Raw genomic sequence first — 21,767 nt, forward strand, 5'->3', positions numbered from 1 at the left:
TCTGTTTTGTGTCTACACTTTGAGTGATTTATTTCCCTCTCTTAGTTGGGCATTCTTTCACCCTTCAGCTGAGCTGTTATAAACTTAGGCACTTTTCTTTCTTCTGAAAAGTGACTGGTCTGGTTGAATCATGCTTTGTTGTGTTATATCACTGGGAAATTAGCAAATTTTACCTTTGCAGAGTCAGACATCTATTAATGTGTATTGATGAGATGTGAATAATTGGTCTGTGTGATTAATTAGATAGACTGTAGACAGCTTTAAAAATGACAGGGTCTTTTCTTTCCTTAACCCATTGTTAGCAGCAAGGCAGATATTTATTTGGGGAAGAAGAGAAACAAATCTTACTTTTGTGATAAGAGGCATTAAACCCAGCTCCAGTGACACTTGCATCTGACAGGAAGTGGATGAACATTGCCTCTCCAGTTGATTTTATTGGCCCAGGAGGTTCTCGTCCACACAGAGTAGCCAGCACTGGAGAAAGACTAGTGTCTCCTGAGATGAAAAGAAGAAATATTAATGTTAAAACCAAATCTGTTCATATCTGCCTGTTAGTTGCTGTGGCTCATACTTGCAGGCAGGTGCTTTTCAAGATCTTTAACCCCTTACAGATTGAGAAATATTTTTGTAGACCACCGAATATTTTGCTAGACATTGCCAGTTGTGGTTTTTTTATCTAACTGAATGCGTCAGCGTAGAGGAAGAATACTGATTTAGAATAAATTCCCATTTCTATCTAGATTGCTTAAGCAAAACGGACATGAGAATTCCAGTACTGGGACCTTGGGTATCTCTTGCATGCTGTCAGGGCAAGGGTAAGATTGGCTTCTCACCATCTCGGATAATAAGTTTGTCGTAGTTGCATGAGCTGTGAGATTCTATATCCATGGCCAGGATATTGAACTCCACAGTGGATCCAGGAGCTCTGATAAGCCATGCACAGTCAGCAAAATTTCTGTAATTCATGGGCCAGCCCGGCGAAAAGAGGAATGAAGGTGTTTCTTCGGTTGTTACAGTCCCTCCGCACGCACCTGTCACGTACAAGAAAACAAAAATGAAAGCATCCTCTTTTTAAATTGAACACTCCCCTTGTATAATTTAAGATGACAGACCTATAATTAAGCACAAAGGGGGCACAGTTATATGTATAGTCACAGGAATGCAATTCTTCAAGCCTTGCTTAAGTTTGAACTGAGAATACATAACTTGAAAATGCTGAGCTATAAGGATGTTCCTGTGCTACCTGGTGCAGCAATGATGTGACCTATTTTACCATGAGGAATATCTAACAAAAGACCTATGAGCATTTAACACAGTTTAACACATGTTGCATATCAGAAAGGAATAGTACATACATACCAAATAATACATAAACAATTTAGACCCTCTTGAAATTGAAGTGCTTTTCTTTCTCCACTCCTAACACCTCAGCTATAAGTTTAGATCAAGATGGAGTCCTTGCTGGGATATCTATTGATATATCAATGTTCTCCCAGCGCGTAAACCCATTACATACTGCCAGTATCCTGCAGAGCCCCAGAGCTCCTTAGTCCCTCTGTCCCCAGAAATCTGCTTTCAGATTTAGAGAGAAGACATTGCACTGTGTCCTAGTCAGTCTTAACTGTCTCTTGTTGAACTTGCTCAGAGAATACCAATGGTACAAGAAGCATATTCCCTCTTCTTCCAGGAGCTATTGTTAGAGGTACATGATCATACTGAGCATATTATTTTTATTTATGGATATGAGATGCATTATAGTGAATGATTTCCTATGATAACGGCCAGTGATTTAACAATCTTATTTCAAGAGGGATACTTTTTCATGAAAGCGTATAAAATGTTTAGCTTTCATGAAAATAAAACCACCCTTCTATCAACACACTTATTTTTAAAACACTGTAAAACAGTATATCTGAGAGTCCCCAGAAATTGCTTTAAAAAGCTATCAAAATGCTTAATTAAAATGCCAGTGAAAGCTTTCCCTCTGTTAATACCTACGGCTTTTTCTTGTGAGGAAGTTGGTTTGGAGGTTTTTAAGTAAAGCTGAGTATGTCCTGGATGTAGCACTTTTAGTTGTGCAACCCACTAAACACCCACCTCGAGCAATGGTGCGTGTAACAGCAGAAGCATCCACTGCATGCCACTCCAAAAGAAAGCCTTTTCCAGTCACAGATGAATCTGACTGGAACTGGATTGTAATCGAACTGCCAGAGGATGCAAAAGAAGCAGGGTCCGCACCGCAGTATGTTGCAATAGGACGAGAATGAATGGTGGGCCCATCATAAACCTGCAGAGAGGAGGAGAACAGTGTCATTCCTCACACAGGCAGATTCTCATCTGCCCCATACTCAGCAAGTTTCCAAGGAGAAAATTACCCTCTTTAAATGAGTGAGTGGTCTTTCAGCAAATCCCCGTTAGAGAGAAACCTCTCTCACAATAAAACAGAACATAATCTCCCTTTCCATTATACAGTTAATTGTGATGCTTTCACAGAAGGATCTAATTGGAAGCCACCAAATTCAGCTCATTCCCCATCACAGGGCTGCTCTTTGGGGACATGAACTGGCCTCCCATGTTAAAAAAGTGCACGGTACAACCTTGTTCCTTGCTGAGGAAAACCTCAACACGATCTGCAGGAAAAAAAGGCACTGTTTTTCTTTCTTTTTTTTTCCTTTTTCCCTCTGAGGAACACATATATTTTAAATTCTACCAAATAAATATGCAAGAATATGTTTTTCTTTTTATCTATTTATAAGCCAAAATCTTAGCTGGTTATAAGATGCTTCTCTTTTGCCACCTTTCAAACCTATTTGTGTTCTTGTCCACTTCCCCCAGTATAAAATGGCCAGTAGACAAAACTATTAAATAAACATTAACATAACACTGAAGGTCTGATCCTTGAGTCAGGTTAAAGGTCAGGCTGATTCACATCCACTGAATGTCAAATGGATTTAAGAAACTTATTTTGCTTTCAGAGAGACAAAGAAAGGCAGGGTGAATGAGAAGAAAGAAGATGCTGTTAAAATCTGACATGATACAAAGAAAAAAATTATATTTCCTTTTTGAACTAATATTGAATTTGGATATCAGTGAATTAATAATGAATTGAATATACTGAATATATTGAACTAGTGTTAACTTTCTTTTTCCCAAGGATGAAAGAAAAGGATCATTATTGAATCAGCTGTTTAAAAAAACCCCAACCAACAAAAAAAAAAACAGACAAGGAGAGGTTTACCATATTTAACCATGTAGTTATGTTTAGCTAAGTTCAGAAAGAAGTTGTTTCCTCTATTGCTCTGTTTTGCTTAGCACCATGCATACTGTATTTTTTAGCCTGGTAAAAAGGCTAGACTGTATTATAGGAGGGTACAGAAAAACAATCAAACAGGAAGAAAGATGTACCTTCCTACTGCGAACAGCAATTATTGATCCAGAGCAAAGAAGGTACAAGTAAAGGATTGTTCCTTGTAAGATTTTAAAATAATCTTATTTTTAGAGGCACTAAGATGTCATTGTCACTGCTGTCCTCAACTGAACCAGCACAGAGCAAAGTTCAATCTGGTATTTGACCTGAAATTCTTGGATTTGAAAATTCAGGATTGTACCACTGTGGACTTATTTTTAATAAGTTTCACACTTACAGCTTGGAAATATCTGTTAGAGAGCCAAAGAGTAAGTAACCCTTCCTATAGCTAGTAATTATTGAAAAGACAACATAGCAAAACCAATAAACTACACCAGATCCTTGGCAATTCTTTACATTTCTCTTGTAGGATTCTCTATTAATAATTTTTATCAAAGTTAATTAAAATAAAATAACTTCTCACAATGAAATCACCTTGAGCTTGTCATAATGGCATCTGTGATGATTTTCGATATCCATCTGCAGGATACGGCCATGGATGACTTGTGAAGCATTAACACTTATCTGCCACTGGTAATTGGAATTGTGAGGGTAACTTCTGGGCCACTGTGGTGAAGCTATCTGTCCTCTGTTTCCCACAATGTCATTTCCATACACTGAAAAACAAGAAAGAGACAAGTAATGCTTCTAATCACATATATTAAAAGAAGCATTGGGGCCCAGACTGGAATATAGCTTTCATTTCATCCCATCTGACTTAATTTACTTAGGACTAGACAGCGCTCCGAGGCATAGACTTGTGTCTCAGACAATCCTAGGATGCACATCTAATTATTTTCTTGTTGTGAGGGATGCAGTGTTCCCTTATCTGAAGGAAATTACCCATTTGAGCCATGTGGCTCTACATGTAGGAGAGGCAGGAAGAAGGGACACCTAAATTCCCTCCTGACTCTGTCTACTTCATGTTAATTTCTTCCCAAGAAGCATTAAATAATAAAATGATTTGTTTAAAATACCTTTGTGTGTTCTGGTGAAAAATGGTTTTGATTTCACTGAGCTCTGACCTATTGATAATTCCTTTTGAAAATTAGTAGTAAAGGTGTCAAAGTAAGGAACATTATTAGAAGTTTAGCTTGCATAATCAGAATGGCTGTGGATGTTTAGCTTCAGCAGTCTGTTCATGCAGCAAGTCAGACTGATGTTTGTAATGGTCCCTTGCAATTTTGGATCTACAAACTGGTATCGATTCCTTTTCTTCTAATTCTGCTCCCTGATTGATGGCATCTAGATCCAAACTGGAAGATGGACACTGTTGTACTCAACAAGCAAAATGGAAAGCTGGGAAAGAAATGGTTTTTTTCTTAATTTGTCAGTTGCCTAATAAACATTAAATACCATTGCTTACTCTCAGGTAGCAAAGACATGTGGTCAGATATGTTTAACTCTAACAGGGTAAACTTGGGTTGCCATAAAAGTTTTTAGTATATAGCTCTTATTTGTATCTTCACAGCCCAATACTGCTGAAGGAAGAATCTGAAAACCAGGTCATAAACTGTTAGAAAACAGTCAATGAAAGAGAGAACATTTTATTTTCTGTAATCCGTGAAGTTTTTTGCTTCTGGAAGGATAATATGATCAATTTGAAAAAATACTGTCTATTATGACAATTTAAAAAGATAGAATTTAATGTCTAATTCTTCTGATTATATTACATACAGACGAGTTCTGTTCTGACATGTTTTAGAACATCCCTTTATATTCAGCAGATATTTTACAAAATATTGAGTGAATTCACAGCCTTGCTGACACTAACCAGCATTTTCTCCTAGACTTTACAGGACCAAACGTTCACTTCTTTGAATCATTTTGGAAGCGTTATGAAAGAAGAACAGTTTTCAATTAAATATAATTTACTTACAGTGAGAGAATGTGGCCCTGAAGCCAACATCGGTGCCTGAGCTGTCTGAGACAAATTTGACCCACAGGATATGTCCAACAGTAGATGTATAATTTGAAGGCAAGGAGTTCCCACACAATCGTCCTGCCAGTTTGCCAGTCTCATTCCCTTCACGAATCTCCAGGTAATCTTTGGTGCAGTCACTACTAGGTTCCACCTGGAACGCTCTGTTTCAATAGGAGTAGAAGAGCGTTAGCAGGCATGTGACTGATGCATACTTCAGAGTTTGCACTGCCAGGCCACAAATCCCTCTGTAGCTGGTATCCTACTGTAACAGTTAAGAAGAGGGCAGCAACAAAACCCTCTGGAACCCAGAAGTCATTGCTCATTACCTGGCAGTGCTACTGACACAGGGCACTCTCCTTTCTGGCCCCTTAATTTACGACAGAGATTCAGTTTGCAAAGTTATAATTTCTAAAGAATTCTCAAACCCTTGTAATATTGGTTGGTTCTGCAACAACAACCACGAAACACAAAAAGCCCCTGATATATAAACCCAATTTTTAATATAAGCCCAGACTATTTACTGAGTGCACATATATTGGGTGCAGAGTTACTTTTAGCCTTACAAATCAGTCTGCAGCCCCTTCATATGTGTATTCTTTCAGTATGCTCTCTGGTGAGAAAACAATTTCCAGAAGCCTAGATTCATTTGTAGTTAACATCTCGGAGGTCAGAATCCCTTAGTAGTTTCTCCAGAATTAGAAAATATTACTGCTTCTCTGGCCTCTCTGAGTTTCACACAGCTGGGTGTACAAAAGAATAATAAGGACTGTTATGAACTCTTCCAAACCAATTTTTACCTTATGAAAGGAATGGGATTTAGTAATCAAATTACAAATTCTAAATTAGTGCGCCAAACTGAATGCTACATATATTCTAAAAATCGTTATGTTATTCTAAGTGAAGTGCTTTGATTCATCCAATATACTTTCAGAAGGCGGCTATGAATACATAGTAAAGATTCCAGAGAGTGCCTCTTATAACCAGTGCCCTAAATATTTGTGTATTCTCATTTTCTGGTAACAACTCCACCCTTTCAATCCTGAATATAGCCTTGAGTGTTCAGTGTATGTATGCTGCAAAATGGTGCCAACCACTCATCTGGACATACTTCAGACCAATTTAAAGCTAACCCTCAAATTTCAAGACAGGGATTTCTGTTCAGACTTAGCTGAAGAAAATGAATGCCTCATGCCAACAAAACTTTATAAACCCCTAGTATTAAATTTAAAAAAATTAAAATAAATACTGCTTTCTAACACAATTACTCCATGCTTTCCGGTATTTTTCAGCTGCCTTTCAGCTATGTGTATCTCAAAAAAAAAGAGTTTACATCTACTCAGTGTCACTTGGTATAACTGAACGTATGTTCTGCTGATAGTTTCTGCTTCACACTAGATTTCTGTTTTAGTTCTGAAAAGTTGTTATTCATTATTTTGTAGCAAATAGTCTGGAAAATGTTTTCAGGCTGTAGTACTTTTTCTCTGATTCAGTGAGCAAAGGGGGAATAGAATGTCCTTTTTATTGAGTTTATTGAGTGAATCAGTACATGCCTAACAAATTACACCTTATGCAGTCAGCATGTTACTGGGTAAATTTTCCTTTTGTCCCGGTTAACTGTAAATGCAGGTTTCAGAATTACTTTTCTTTTCCTGCTGATTCTTGATAAGCTTTGCAAAGGGTCAGTGCTCTCTTTCTTGGCAGCAGCCACTGTTTGATGCCGGGAAACAGAGAGGCTCAGAAATCCGCATCATGGGTAAAGAACAACCTAAGGACCCTGGTAAAGAACTCCACATTGTTCCGTGGATCACGCATGACTGTCCTGTCAGAAGTCTTCAAAGGAAAGTTACTTGGCTGAAGGGAAAACAAAATTCCTTCAGATACTCTCCTGGACCCTGTCGTACGTCCACTGCTATAATTGTTGGAGAAATTTTGAAGGCTTTAATACGAATTCTAACCCTACAATCAGTGGAGTATCTGGGTCTTTTCTGTTACTCGGCTGTACAATAAATACTACAATAAATCTGGTAGTGAGGAAATAGTAGGAATTTCATTTGTAAAGAAAAGGCAGAGCAATGCTAAATTTCCTCTTCTTGTTTATAAGTGAGTGAGAACTGGCTTCTTCAGCATTCCATGTTGCTCAAACAATAAACTACCTATTTACATAATGCGGTATATGCCTTAATATAAGCAATGACTAAGACAGGAGAACACTGATTGCAAGCTGCCATGAACCACTGCTGTGTTCTCTTTCCAAGTTACTCTAAAAACATGTTTCAGCTTTATCATCTGGTAATTACATTTCCTAATAAACACAGAGCATCCTTCCTTCGGGTCTGTTGAAGGGCTGAATAATAACCCCTGGCAATGCATTTACATGAAGGACAGCTGGAGCCGGTTGCCAGGGGAGCTCAGAATCGTCCAGACACACTCCGTGTTGAGCGGATACTGGTCAGGATAGCCAGGGCTGTTGAAAGCTCCTCTGTCCATGTGGAAAGTACCCCCACAGGCTGCAACAAGAAGGAAACAGAAGAGGCTTGAGAAAAAAAAAATCTTGACAGAGCCAGAGCATTTGCTAATCAAGAAAGCATTTCTCCTTGTCTCCTTGTTCTTTAGCTTGTTGATATACTTGCTGAGACCTTGGCCAAAAGAAAGAAGGGTAATGGGGGATTTTAAAAGAGGGAATGTCAGAGAGACAAAGAGATACAGTATCTGTTCTTCTTAAAAGTATAAGGTAGCAACACCTGTCATATGGACTTACATGATGATGATGCAGCATAGGTGGCATGGAAGCCTCTGGCAGTAATGTTGTTGTTGGAGATGAAGTTGACCACCAAGGCATTACCAAAAGAAGTGATAGGATGTGGTATAGTAGTGCCACAGTAACGGCCTGAAAGAGAACGAGCCAGAGAGTAAAAAAAAAGGAGTGTTCAGCATGTAATTACTATGGCTAATTTAATATTTGGGGTTAATGCCTGACAGCAACCAGGAGTAACATTTGTTGCTTACAATTGCAGTTGTCAATTCAATCTACATAAAAATGAAATACTCCATTTCATTAGCACAGAACTCAACTCTGGCGGCAATTTTTTTTTTTCACAGAGGAAGGACCTCCTACACTTCAGACACCCTAGTCACTGGCTATTCTGTCATTGAGCTTGTTTGTGTTCACCCTGTCCAGAAATTACAGCCTAATTGAAGAAAAAAAAAAATTCCCATCAAATATATCTGACAGTAGTTTCCATTTCACTCAATTGGTTTCTGCTAAAAAAAACATGACAAATAACAGACCAGTTCTCCTGTAGTGGATTGTAACATGGGGATAAGAAATATGAATCATGATCTAGCAGAAAGGCATCTGAGCAAAACGAAAGATAGCAGCTAGTATCCTGGTCCTCTTGCCAAGTGAGAGCCGAGGGTAGGATACCAAAAAATGAATTCTGCTCTTAGTTACAAACCATTTAAATTGAGTGCAGCCCCACTCCTGACAAAGAAGCATATACAAAAGCAGAGTAAAGGAGAGCATAATCAGGCACAGATATTTCAAATCTTCCAGAAACAAATTTGAGGCAGCCCTGGAGATGTGAGGGGAGCCAGGACCACCCTGTGGCCAGGGATCTCTCACGGCTTCCTGGCAGTATAAGCACTGAATTTTGCTGCTCCAGGCTGCTCCTGCCACTTGAAGGTGATGGCTCTGGACAGATATGTTGGGAGAAAGCTGTCGAAAATTCAGGAACAAGCAGAAAGTCAGGCTTTCTGGGGCTTGAGGAAAATCCCTATTCTGCTGCCAGAAATCTGCAGCGTTCTTCACCTATGTTTAGTGTGGACTGTGCTTATGAGTGCAGGTTACACTTTGGTTTTGTACAGTTAACTGGGAATTCAGTTTAAACTGAATTGCTTGGTTCCCAATATTGTTCAGCTGAGGAGGAAGGAAAAGGCAGCTAGAGTCAATTCCAAACTGCAGGTTAGTAGGAATACAGTCAGAGCCTGGGAGGATCAGGCAATTCATACTGAAGACTTAGCCTCCATCCCCGGTCTCCTCTGGCCAGAGGAGCCAAAGAGCTTCCTTTCCCTGAGAAAATCCATGAAGCAGGAGAACACTCACACAAAACCTTCTCCTGTTTACCTTGGACATAGCTCTATATATGAAATAAACAAGGGAAAGGTAAAATACCTCGAAGAGGAGCCTCGTAGTTATTCCCATCCAAAATCTCCACAAAGTCTGTTGTACAGTTTTGTCTGTTGTTTTCAATATCAACGTCAGTGAACGAGAGTGTAACGTGGTTGACTGGCAACAGCAAAGAGTGAAAACTTAAAACAAAGTTTGGTATTTCACAGAAAAATAATTACATGTAAACAAATGTACCATCTTTTCTTTTCTCCCCTGAAGTCAATCAGTCCCCATAAAGCATAACATACAAAGTTAGTTTATTCCCTGGTATGTGGAGTGAATTTGATGGAAGTGCATTAATCCTTACTGCAAAGGTCCTGGTAAATCTCTTCATATTTCAGTACTTTCAAGTACAACTGACATTAGAAGCGTAGGATTTAACACATACACATGAATCTAAATTTCCCAATATCTGAACAGTTTCATTGTATACTGACAATATCAGCAAATACAACATGGAAAATTCACACACATTCAGAAACAAAACTTATTTCTACACATTCATTTCTGTCCCTTTGCGATCTATACCATAGATCTGGACAAAATGTGAATTGACGCTGCCCTGCTCCAGACTCAGAAAGAGATGGTTCTTTCATTGTTTTATAATGTTCCACACACATCAATTGGACTGGTTAAAGGATCATTAACTACACTCAGCTATATTTGTATGGGATTGGATTTTCCACACCCTTGGACTGCAGGCTACGTCCTGAAAAAGAGAATTTCTGACTCAGTATTTTTGACTTTCGTATTGCTCTTGCTTGTCTGATATGAACAAAGGTGAAGTCACAACTGGAAGAAGAGAGGCTGTCTTGAACACCAGTTGGTCACAGTAGTTACTCCTGGCCTTCAAGCTCCTATGCAGTTTGAGCGGGTCAGAAAGTCTCACAATTTAGATGATAACTAAATTTTCTCCCACATTGACCAAGCCTGAACTTGACACAAATATTTTGCTTCTCACTGGGCTACAACTAATCAGCTAGAATAAGCTGAAACGACAGACATGGACCCAGGCGCTGCATTCAGCAGGGTGCCACTGACTGACATTCAGCTGCATAGTCTGCGTGTTCGGCAATCTTCTGTGTCCTGTCTGGTCAATCAATTCCTGCTATCAATGCAGGTCCTCAGGATACAAAGCAAAAAGGAAAAACACAGTGGGTGGCAAGAGCAGGAGACCTGTTGGCCTTCTCAGTAAAAGCCGAGCAGGACTCTGCCGTGTTTTGCCATTGGCTAAATCTATGGTATATGGCTGTGCCCTCTAATGCTGTGTGACTGCCATGACGAAGCCATGTGCATCGGTAACGTGTGGTATGGGGTGATCCTGGTGGTAAGTGGAGAAAATCATTACATACGCAGGTTACTTATACAGCATTTTTCTAGTCTCTCATACTGATGTAATTCAGGAGACAATAGTTATGTACGAGTTTCCCACCTGGATCCAGGAAAAGATTGTCTTTAAAAATAAATGTTGTGTAGGTGAGGAACGGCTTTGATGATGTCCTTTTCATGTATTTGTATAAGAACCTATGCTAAAAAAAAAGCATTGCTTATCTCCTGATTTTTCTTTAGGTGTTTTCTTTGGCAAATTGATTTTCATTCTATAACTTAGTAAAATAAACTTATAAATGTGGTCAGAACATTCTATGGTTTTAACAACAATGGCTAAATATCAGTTGAACAACTGAAGCTCAGTAGTTGCTATTAAAAATAAACATTTATTTTAAATGATGTTACAAGGATACTATTACCCAATTGTAAATAATTTTTAGGAATCTTATAGAATGTAAACGTAATACCAGTATCTGATGGAAAATATTTGGTGTTTTATGATAAATCATAGATCTGTCAAAAATTAGGCAGGAACATCCGAGGGTGTATCTATGCACATAAGACCAGTTTCTTTACTTTTTCATTATTTGCATTTGAAATTGAAATTCATCTGTACCTTTTTGCTTTATTTAATTAATGTTTTGGGAGGAGGGTTATGTTAAAAGCATAGATTTGATCTAACACAACTCTAGCCTGAAAAATCCAGACCAAAATAAGGTCGGCTAAATACAAGTGCTTTAATTATATACAAACCCTTAGATTTTCTCAGGGACCAATCCAACTTCACATAGCATTCAACACCTCATTTATAATTGCAACACTTGGGTAACAGTAAATCAGTTAAGAATACAAAGTTGTAAACTGTTTTCCTCACTATGCACTAAATCTTTTACAGTAAAATCTGACTTAGGACAGATTAGGAGAGCCACGCTCTCCAACTACCAGGATGCAGGACTTCCTAAAGAAATAAAGGAGGAATTTTGTATTGTTATTGCAGAAAAGAAGATGAGGATGTTAGTCATCCCAGCTAACTATAAAAGATGTTTTTACTTACATGGTTCCTGAGCCTGAATAATCCAGCTGCAGTTCTGATTGTTTGGGTATTTGGCAGGATACAGAGGAGAGGAAATTGCTGCCCCAACTGAATCTGACTCTATGAAACTTCCGCATGCTTTAGAATGAAACACATACACACACATATACACATAGATATTTATAAATACAAGTCAGATGTCTTAGGTTCTGTAGTGAAAAAGTGCATAAAATGTAACCTGCTTCATCAATGTGAAATGAGGATAAAATTCACAACAGTAATTTAGCAGAAAAAGGGACTTAAGGACTAGCTTCCAGTACTGGATGTACTTTCTTGACCTGGATCCACCAGCCATGCTGCACCTGGCTGACCATCTGAGAGAAGCCAGAGTGACCTGGGAACAGGTCTCATCTTTATCAGCTCCTTATAGTCCAGAAGAGCCAAAATAACTTGGTTTCAGAGTAGTGCAATCATACACCCATTTCTCTGATCATTTGCCTGTGTTGGCAACTAGGAAGGAAAAAAATTGTAAGAAACTCTCCAGAACCTTCCAATGCCCAAGGATGGCAACACAGTGCATTGGCATGATCCTCTTGTTAGCTGTGTCAACAAAACTGCAATTGTGTGAAATGTTGCACACATGCAAGAGCTCAGCTGACTGCATAACTTTGGCTAACAGTGCTGAGTTATAACTGGGGTTCCTGAGATTTTTCTGATGCAAATTCCTCCTTTTCTGTATCATTTTTCACAATATTTTCAAAGAAAAAAAAAAACTGGGAAAAGAAATAATTTATAGTAAAAAGAATCCTAAGAAGAAAATGAGAGAAAGGAATTTTCTCTGCAAAAAAAATAAATGGCTATATCTTGGGGGGGAAACTATTTTCAAAGTTATTGTGGGAAAAAAAAAGAAAATTACCAATCATCAAATAGTATGTAACTTCATGAAAAAATCTGCCAAGTTAGTGTCAGTTTTCGTTAAAAAGGAAATCATGTAAAATACCAATTAGTCCTCCACAAATTGGATAGCTGATGTTTGGCAGGGTTTGCAGGCCTGAATCCATGAACTCCATCAACAGCACCACACAGAATTCTTTTATAGCTTTTCAGATTCATGCGCATGGATAGACATATAAAATGTTATTTTGTCACTAGGTCTGTGGAAACTGCCAGTTGCATATTTTTCTCAGGGCAGTTATGGGTAGCTAACTCTCTAGGGAGGAGGAATAAGAGGCAGCTGACGTGTGCTAGATACCTTGCTATAAAAAGTACATTTTTTAACCCAATCAAAGAATCTAAGATGATCGTTAGATTTTAAATTCTTTAAAATAAATAAATAAATTGGAAAAATTCAGTCCTGTTAAAAATACACACTGGTATGCTGCATGTGTAGAAACACTTCCCATTATCAACTGTGCTAGAAGATTGTGTTTAATACAAACAAACTGGTGATTAGATAAATATACATTAGTGTAAATGACAAATTACCTTCAGTAAAGCGAGCACTGAAGCCCCTGTGCTGGATGGTTGTATCAGAGCGCAGTCGGATGTACATCAGATTTGTGGAGGATGTGATAGGAGGAGGATGCTGTGTCCCACATAGTTTTCTAAGAAGCGGTGCTTCATTACTAGGACCGTCAAATACCTGTTATGACAAGATCAAATGAAGTATTTGGTTTCAAAAGGAGTATTGAGAAGAATTTTATTTCATTCCCTCTCTTATGTTTCATACATTTTGATCTTGATACATCCCTGGTATGCATACTGCAAACAAACCAGGTATTGCCTATCTTAATTCTGTAGCCATTTCAAAAAAATGCATGTATTTCAGGCTGAAGCTACTGTAGCCTTTATAACAAAAATGCAGGTACCCATCTTCCTCTGTATGTATCTGGTATGGAAGCAATTTTCCTTTAACAATCCAGATAGTCCCATGCATTTATTGTTTTCTGTTAAAAGCTAACATAAGTTCCCCTGTAGTTTTCGTTCAGTTAAACCCTACGTCTTGCCTCAGTAAAGACTTCTAAATTGTCTTTAGACATGTAACTAGTGCACCACTGGGAGCTATGACTGTGCACAAGAAGAGAAGACACTAAAATTATGGTTTTTAGATACACGTACCCAGCATCAAGGATCAGAGTGCATATATACATGCTTTATAATAGCTTTAGAGTGCTGAATTACACACACATACATGAAGTGTTATTTAAGTAGAGCTAAAGAAGAGTTAAAAAAGGGAAGAAGAAAGCAAAGACAGTTTTACAAAACTTCACTTTTAATTTTACCACAAATGCCTTCCTTCTCTTTTTTCTCCTACAGCTGATAATTTTGCTTCCTTCCCCTCTGTTTCACAATCAGAGAGATGGACAGTGAAGTTAAAACCAATGAGTTTCTAGCTTAAGCAACATAAAAATTATAACAAGAGAAACTACAGAGAAGGAAAAATGACCACAGTCTCAGTGTCCCGCTAATCTTTCCTAGCACTCCTGCAGATGTGATTTGTTGCTGCTGTGTTTGGAGCCATGGGCCACTCTCAGGGCCCCTGTGCCTGGTTTCAGAAGTGATGAGCACAGTTGCATGACCCACAGAGGAACAGCCTTTGGGCTACTGGGCAGCAACAAGAGTTGAATTCAGTTCCTGTTTCAGCATTAACACCTTGCATTACCATAGACATGCCATTTAACACAACCTGTGACTCAGCTTCCTATAGCAAAATGGAGAAAAATATGGATAGGAGGACTAGAAGATATTCAGGTGCTAGAATGTTAAAAGCTAGACAAAAGCCCACTTTGAGCAAAATAATGCCATTGGGTTACAAGAAATGTACTTCTGTTTAAGATTGCCTTCTTTTACTTCAAAATGCCTCAAATTCCAGCCAGTCTGTGCAATGCAGCACCAATGAAGTAAAAATTTCTAACTAGACTGTGTAACACAACGAATGTTTCTGCCTCCAGTATTCAAAGGCCTATGAGCACATTAGTGAAAACATATATAAAAAGAGCAGCTGAGAAAAAGATGACCTGTCTCTAATAAACCTTGGAGCTGAGAAACAAAGGACAAAACTCCTGCTTAATCCACTGACATACCCTACATAGCCAATGCTGTATTCATGAATTGAACATTTGTCCTTGGGCCTATAACACTAGCTAGCTGTGTGGGACCTTGTGACAGAATATTAAGTGTACTGCAATGTCTGTAAAAATGAGTACCTGTAAAGACACTCAAAATATCCATCCATTCAACCTTTTCCTTCTCTCTTGGCATCCTGCCACAATCAGCACTTTAATACATAGTGTGCAGTGTTTATTCTTCCTGTGCACGTATTCTGTATATAAATCAGACCGCCTGAAGTTAAAAACCACAAACCATGGAATGTGAAAAAAGTAATGACTAACAAAATAAGCCTTAGGAATTACGGTACTGTCTTGCCCTAGACAGCAGTGAGAGGATTTTGTCTAAAGGTTAGAACTGAGAATAAGCATTGCACTGACAGAGTGTAGAGAGAGGGCCTGACTACAGTTCACGTAAACTGCTGGTTTTGATGGATCTGTGCCACTCTGCACAGCTGAGAATATGACCATTGACACATGGACTGTTGTGAGCCTGAGTTGAGCTTTCTTACTCAGGAAGATATTAAGGATGAGTAACATGAGAGACTAAGTAGGCATTTCACTCCCAGAGCTTTCTGGAATAAAGAAGTCTTTCTGTGGTAATACTGGGAGAAGAATATAAAGTCGGAGAAATGTTTTCTAAATCAAGTGTATTTGCCTTTTCTGGCCAACTTGCTTGAAGAATAGTACTGCCTCCTCTTTCAGAAGCCCAAAAATGATTCCTAGCCTTTACACTTGCTAAAAATCTGATTCAAGCAACAGTTCAGCATAAGCATTAGTGAGATAAAGCAGCAATTCTTAGGGGTTATGGCAGTTACAAGTTAAGCAGGAGCAATAACACATGGATATTGTATGACTGCATCATTTTTCCTTACCTGCTATTTATTAACTTAAACTATTTTATAGGGAGGATTTCAGTCTTGAATCTAGATCAGAAACCACAATATTCACACACTAGTTCAGGAAAGAGTTGTGTCTCTCTGCAGCTTCTGAAAGTTATTTTGAAAACATCTGAGAAATGCATTTCTGTGGCTGCATGAGTAAAGGAAAACGATGCATCTGCTTACTTAAAAGTCAAGTTTTCATTTGCACTGTGCATAGCAGCAAGTTGCTCTTCTCTTCCCTTTCCACAATGAACATAACTGTGTGACTTGCTGCCTTGTTCAAATGTGTCCTGCATTTTGCAAAAGCACATGACAAAAAGAAGATCATTTTTGTCTTCTGATCCAATAAAACTCCACATATTTCTAGCTGTCCTCTCTTGGAAGATCCTCTCTGCCAGCACCTGGAATAAATGAAGCCATACCTCCTCTCTAGCTCCCAGAGGCTTACATTTCTACATTCCTGTGTATTTCTTGTTATACTGCAACAGGAAAGAAATATAACATTTACTTAATCAAAGCCACTGAAAAGAAAAAAATATTTCGCCCTCCACTTTCCAGTCCCTTGTGCTACAAGCACTGCCTTCCGAGCCACATCCTCAAATCTCCAAATACTTGAAACTCTGTCTAACCTGCACTCCTGGTGTAGTGCCAGATCCAATTCTGGTTCAACACATGGGCAAAAAATACAGGAATTAGTGCATTCACTATTTCTTTCCCTCTATTTTCCTCCAAAAAACCCAAATTTGTTTGTTGTGAGACACACTCTCCAGGTAGAAATGGGCTAGTACACAAAGAAAAATTAAAAATTTATTCCTTATGGATGGTGACAGTGACAGCAAAAAGTCTTCTCAAAGTTCTTATGCTTTCTACAGAATATAACCAAGCCATATTTGAGATCAGAGAAAGTAAAGGCTACATACATCCTCATTTAGCAGATGAAACGTTCATCTGTTCAGAGAACAGGTAAGTTACAGAACTGAGGCATAGAAACTGAGGAATCAACTAAATTTAGGCAGCTACGTGAATGAAGAAGGCTTTTCGGTGGCCTGGAGTGCTCTCTGCGCACTCCATCCATTGACTCTAGAGGGAGCTCATAGCAGTTACACCGTGAGTTACCGTTACGGGCTTAGAATTCATTTCGCTGAACATAGACCTGTGCTCAGATTCACATGTGAAATCGAGGAGAACTGAAAAACACACTGGGCTTTTTGGAGTTGCAGCATGGCCAAGAAGCAGCAGAAATGAGTGTTTTTCCTCCCTCCCTCCATTTTGCTCACATAACAAATCTGCAATGGAAACATTACAGGAAAAAAAATACGTTTTCATGTGTTCCCCATAGAAAGGAATTTAGGGTAGAAATATTAAAAAAAAAAAAATCACGAGTCATAATGCAGGGAAAAATGACTGGTTCTAGAAGGGGAATGATGAAGGAAAAGGCCACTGGTACACTCAAGGGTGGGGAGAAGCCCCAAGAGAACTCACAGAGAAAATAAAATCCATAAAGATAAGTAAAAATTTAAGAAATAGAAAAGGGTGGAACCACGGTGTTACTCATACACAGTAGTTGTTCCTATATTAGAGAGAGAAAAACAACCCACCAGCTTCCTTAGCTGCCCATATTTTCCATTTTATGCAGCTTTTGGAATGCAATTCCTAAACCATTCACAGTCAGACATCTACTCATGTATTTCCAGGCACTCTCTGTCCCCTCACTCTGTTCTATTACCAGCAAAGCATATAGCAAGCCTTGGAATGAGATGAACACAAATCACATCCAGGTGTTGGTAACAAGTGATTTTCTGCTTATTGGCATACCAGGTAGAGAAAGAAACCCCATCCACTCCTTTCTTGCCTTGCTGGTCTCCCTACATTGGCACTGAAGAGCTCTTTTCTACCTCATAGACCAGAGCCCTTTGTTATCTCTTGGCTTCAAATCAGCATTCTCCCTCATCCATTTTCAAAGCACCCTCCACTTGGTGAGCAGTGACTGATACCTGCACTAAATTTAAATCTCCCTCCCTGCTCACGTTGCTGCTTCAGTTGTGTTTGCACAGCTGGGGCTGATGGGCAACTTCCTCCTCCACCACACCCAAAAAACCAAAAAGCAGAAGCAAACAACAGATACTCGTATGGCAATAGAGGAAAAGGAGTGTCACTGCACTGCACTGGTGTGCAAACTCCACTCATGCAAAGAGCTCTGCCACAGCCATGTCCTCTGCCAGCTGAAGGACTGGCTTTCGGTGATTAAAAACCCGGTGCCCGTATCTGGCCTATCAAGGTAACAGGAGTTGTGCCTGTAACCGCAAGGAGCTCATGGAGCTGAGTAATATACAAAGAGTTTAGATATGTACATACATCCATTGGCATCATGTTTAAAAGAGAAACTTGTATATCAGGTCTTTTCAGAATTTAATTTGTGAATTTCTTCTGGCATTTTTACCAGTACTGCCATTTCAGATGGCCTGTGTTTCTGTCAGGCAATCTGATTTTCTAGCCCTGTGTGATATCACAGAAGACTTGGAAATTTTTCCAATAGATTTTCCCTTTCAGTGATTCCCCTGATGTAGTTTAAATAAAAAGACATAACCATTTTTCCCTGTGCTTCAGAACCAGAAAAAAATGAACAGTCATTGGACAAAGATGCTTTGTGGCTAAATGAAATCTTCAGTTCTGCTCAGCAAAAGGGGGACACATTTTCCTTTTCTGGTTCAGTACGAAAAAGCTTTACACGGCAATGCTGTTAAAACTGATGTTGTTTTCAAAAGAGTCTCAGTTCCTGCCAAATTGAGTCCTCTATGAATGACAGTTTATCAAGGATAGGAAAGCTGGATTTTGGGCTACAGCCACTGTGCTTTAGCTGACTGGTACTGATCACACATGCCTTTGTACTAAGTGAAATGCTATCTGACATCAAAGGTCAGGATTTCATGTCCCTGCTCCCAAAAGGCCAAGCGGAGCCATGGAGAGTTCTTCGTTGTCATGCACTGATGGAGCAGCCACTTGAATTTCTGTGACATCAACAAAAGTTCACAAACAAACAGCAGTGTGAAACTTTTAAGAGAGCAGCAGCAGCTCTAATGAAGCAATTAAATGGACAGCTGAGGAGCACTGAATACACAATGCATACATAAAGAAAACCAGCCCGTCAGAATTCCTTCTGGATGTAGACCTCCCACTCTCCTGAGTTTGTAACAGAGTGTGGGCAAATCTATTATATATGTGGGCAGTCCATCCTATGGCTTGCAGCAAGCTGCGGTAAACTGCACTATAAATGGTAAAGGGTGTCATAATAACAGACACCTATGTATGAAGTTATTACTGCTGTATAACTAGAACTCACACCACCAAAAGGAAAAGCAAGATGCCAGGATGAAGCATGCACTTCTTTCAAGAAAAGATACCTCCAGATATAAGTGGGAATCTGGAAGAATACAGAAATACATTTGTGATCCTGTTTCGTTGGTGAAGCAAAGGGAACTAGATCACAACTGTTTAGCTGTAAACTGAAGCCTTAGCTCATCAGTGAATAAATATGACTATACAATACCAGTCTGAAACCAGCTGCAGCCTAGGTTGCACAGTAAGCTTCCTCTTTTGCAAGCATTTCACCAGACTCAATTAGGAAACTTTTGAAATTTCTATTGTTACTTACTGCAACATTGTCATAGTTACACGAATGGTGATTTTCAATGTCAAAATCCGTGAAGTTCAATAGGACTCTGTGACTGTAGTCAACTTGGATAACCCAAGAACAATCTGTGTTGTTATTATAAGGTTGAGGATAGTTTGGAGAATGGATTTCCCCACTGGTAGCTTGGAAAATCCCACCGCAGCCTGAAAAAGACATAATCAGTTTTAATCAGAAGCTCTTTAATGCTCAGTGAGATTCCCCCTCTATTTTTAAACTAAGGGAAGAACACCTCTATCTTTATATTTCCTACATTAAACTTTTGTAAGATGAGTGCTCCAACTGTTGAAGTGTCCTGTCTGCAACAAAAATCAGTGGTAACGACTACCAGGAAAGTATAACATTATCATTATTGGTGAATATACAACAACGACACTTGCGAGTAATGTTTCTTTCTAGCCCCAGGCTGGTAGTAGATGTTGTAAAGGCTGAAGTATTAGTGCTGGTATTCCTGTATCCTAGGTATTGTAAAAGCAATCAAAAATACCATTCATATGAATGCCAGAGACCCAGCATACTGAGAAAGCAATGACTAGGCCAAGCTGAGCACATGGGTGAGAAAACCATTTCTGAAAATATCAAGACAGACAGAAGCTCCACTTCCCCCATGAGCAGCACAACAATTGCAAGCCTCAAGTTTCTACTTCTCTACCCAGGCAGTTGAGGGCTTCCTGAGGACTCCACCCTCAGGTATTTCTGACCAGAATAGCTCCAGTGCTCATGAATATCTAAATAGCCTGGAATGATGGGTCCTGCGTGAGAAGTGCCAGGACTTTCAATAGGACTAACACAAACAAATGGACTTTTATATGTTGTAAAGGAATGGAAGAGGGTGAAAGAAATGCATTGGAAATGCTATAGATGGAGGCAGCCTGCTGGAAGGATAAAAACTATACTGTTACTGCATTCTGGTGAGCGGGTATTTTAGAGGCTAGAGGGGGGTTGGAGTACAACAGGCAAGATGCTGTAAAGGGATGAGAAAGCTTCAGGGGTCCTAAGCAGAATAACCTGCCAGATCTCAGAAGGGGATTAATTCAAAGGACTATTGTAGACTTCTTTTATTAAAAAAAAAATCTTGTGCCTTTCTCATAAAGCTTGTGAGAATGGAGAAGTATAAACCTTGACAAACTAATGAATCAGTACGCTTCATCAAGCAAAAATGCAAGAATTAAAATCTGCCTCTCCTCACTTTTCATTGCAATTATTTTCTGATAATTGGCCTTTTCATAAGAACTCCCATGTAGAGACGTGTTTGGGTCTTTTAAGCATGTCTCTTCTTTTACTGATTACCAGTAAGGCTTTGAACAAATAATCACATGGGGGATGGATGAACCTTATAGAGTTCAAGTATTTACTAATCACTCCAAATATTTTTGGAGTCCACCGAGTTCTCCAAGTTAAGCCACGTTCTCAGATATTTTTCACTTTACAGTTTAAAACCAAAAGCATCATTCAGTTAATAAAGGACTCTGTGTGGGTGAATGGGTGGGGAGAACTGCTAGCATGCAAAAGTTCTTTTCTGATTACAGAGATGTCTTGATTATGTAGAGAAGAAACTCCAGCAAGGTAGACTGTTACAAAATAAATAAATAGGCCTAGATTTTAGCTAGTTAGACAATTTTTTCCTCCGTGTGTTTTTCAGCATCTCTTCTTCTTACCAGATCCAGTAACACCTAAACTCTCCTTCAGTTTTCAGTCCCGTGCTGTTTGACTACTTCAAGTGCTTTTATGACTGATCCACGATTCTCGGACTTCCTGAATTTCTCCTGGTATTTATCAGTATACTCACCACCCAGATTTTCCTGCCAGGAGGCATTAAAACCTCTCCCTGTCCCTGCTGCATCTGTCTTGAAACGGACAACGGCTGAATTGCCAGTAGTAGAAACTCGCAGTGGGTTCTGTGCTGATCTTGAAACACACAGCTGGGCTAGTCTAGGAGAGAGGAAATCAGGGCCACCATAGACCTAGAAATGGAAGAAACACTGTCAAAGTTGTTCAAAGAGACTGTCTGCCACATAGAATACATGAGAAATGTTTACCTAAGAGAAAAAAAAAAACAACTGGAAGTATTGAAAGTGATTCCACATTGTGAAATGTAAAGTAGCTAATAAAGTTATTTTCTCTGCAGGTTTACTTGGTATCTGAACCATCTAGTGCAAGTATAAAAGTATAGATGATTTCAACCCAGCCTTAAATAAGAGTTTTCTGCTTTGGGGACTTTGCCACAT

At 39.1% G+C, this 21,767-nt stretch overlaps 1 protein-coding gene across 1 annotated transcript in view; it reads right to left on the reverse strand.

Annotated features, from left to right (window-relative positions):
- CUBN (cubilin (intrinsic factor-cobalamin receptor)) overlaps positions 1–21,767 on the reverse strand; it is a 146,685-nt gene that overhangs the window by 52,174 nt on the left and 72,744 nt on the right. The window contains exons 30-41 of the mRNA XM_009887113.1: positions 21,329–21,503; positions 19,504–19,685; positions 13,346–13,502; positions 11,882–11,998; positions 9,502–9,615; positions 8,089–8,217; positions 7,705–7,837; positions 5,286–5,491; positions 3,842–4,023; positions 2,098–2,287; positions 834–1,031; positions 349–495 (exon numbers count right to left, since the gene is read on the reverse strand). Of these exons, the coding sequence (XP_009885415.1) occupies positions 349–495; positions 834–1,031; positions 2,098–2,287; positions 3,842–4,023; positions 5,286–5,491; positions 7,705–7,837; positions 8,089–8,217; positions 9,502–9,615; positions 11,882–11,998; positions 13,346–13,502; positions 19,504–19,685; positions 21,329–21,503 (1,930 nt within the window). The remainder of the gene's footprint in view (positions 1–348; positions 496–833; positions 1,032–2,097; positions 2,288–3,841; positions 4,024–5,285; positions 5,492–7,704; positions 7,838–8,088; positions 8,218–9,501; positions 9,616–11,881; positions 11,999–13,345; positions 13,503–19,503; positions 19,686–21,328; positions 21,504–21,767) is intronic.

The sequence above is a fragment of the Charadrius vociferus genome, unplaced genomic scaffold (genome assembly GCF_000708025.1).
Source record: "Charadrius vociferus isolate BGI_N301 unplaced genomic scaffold, ASM70802v2 scaffold126, whole genome shotgun sequence".
In the NCBI taxonomy this organism is placed as follows: domain Eukaryota; kingdom Metazoa; phylum Chordata; class Aves; order Charadriiformes; family Charadriidae; genus Charadrius; species Charadrius vociferus.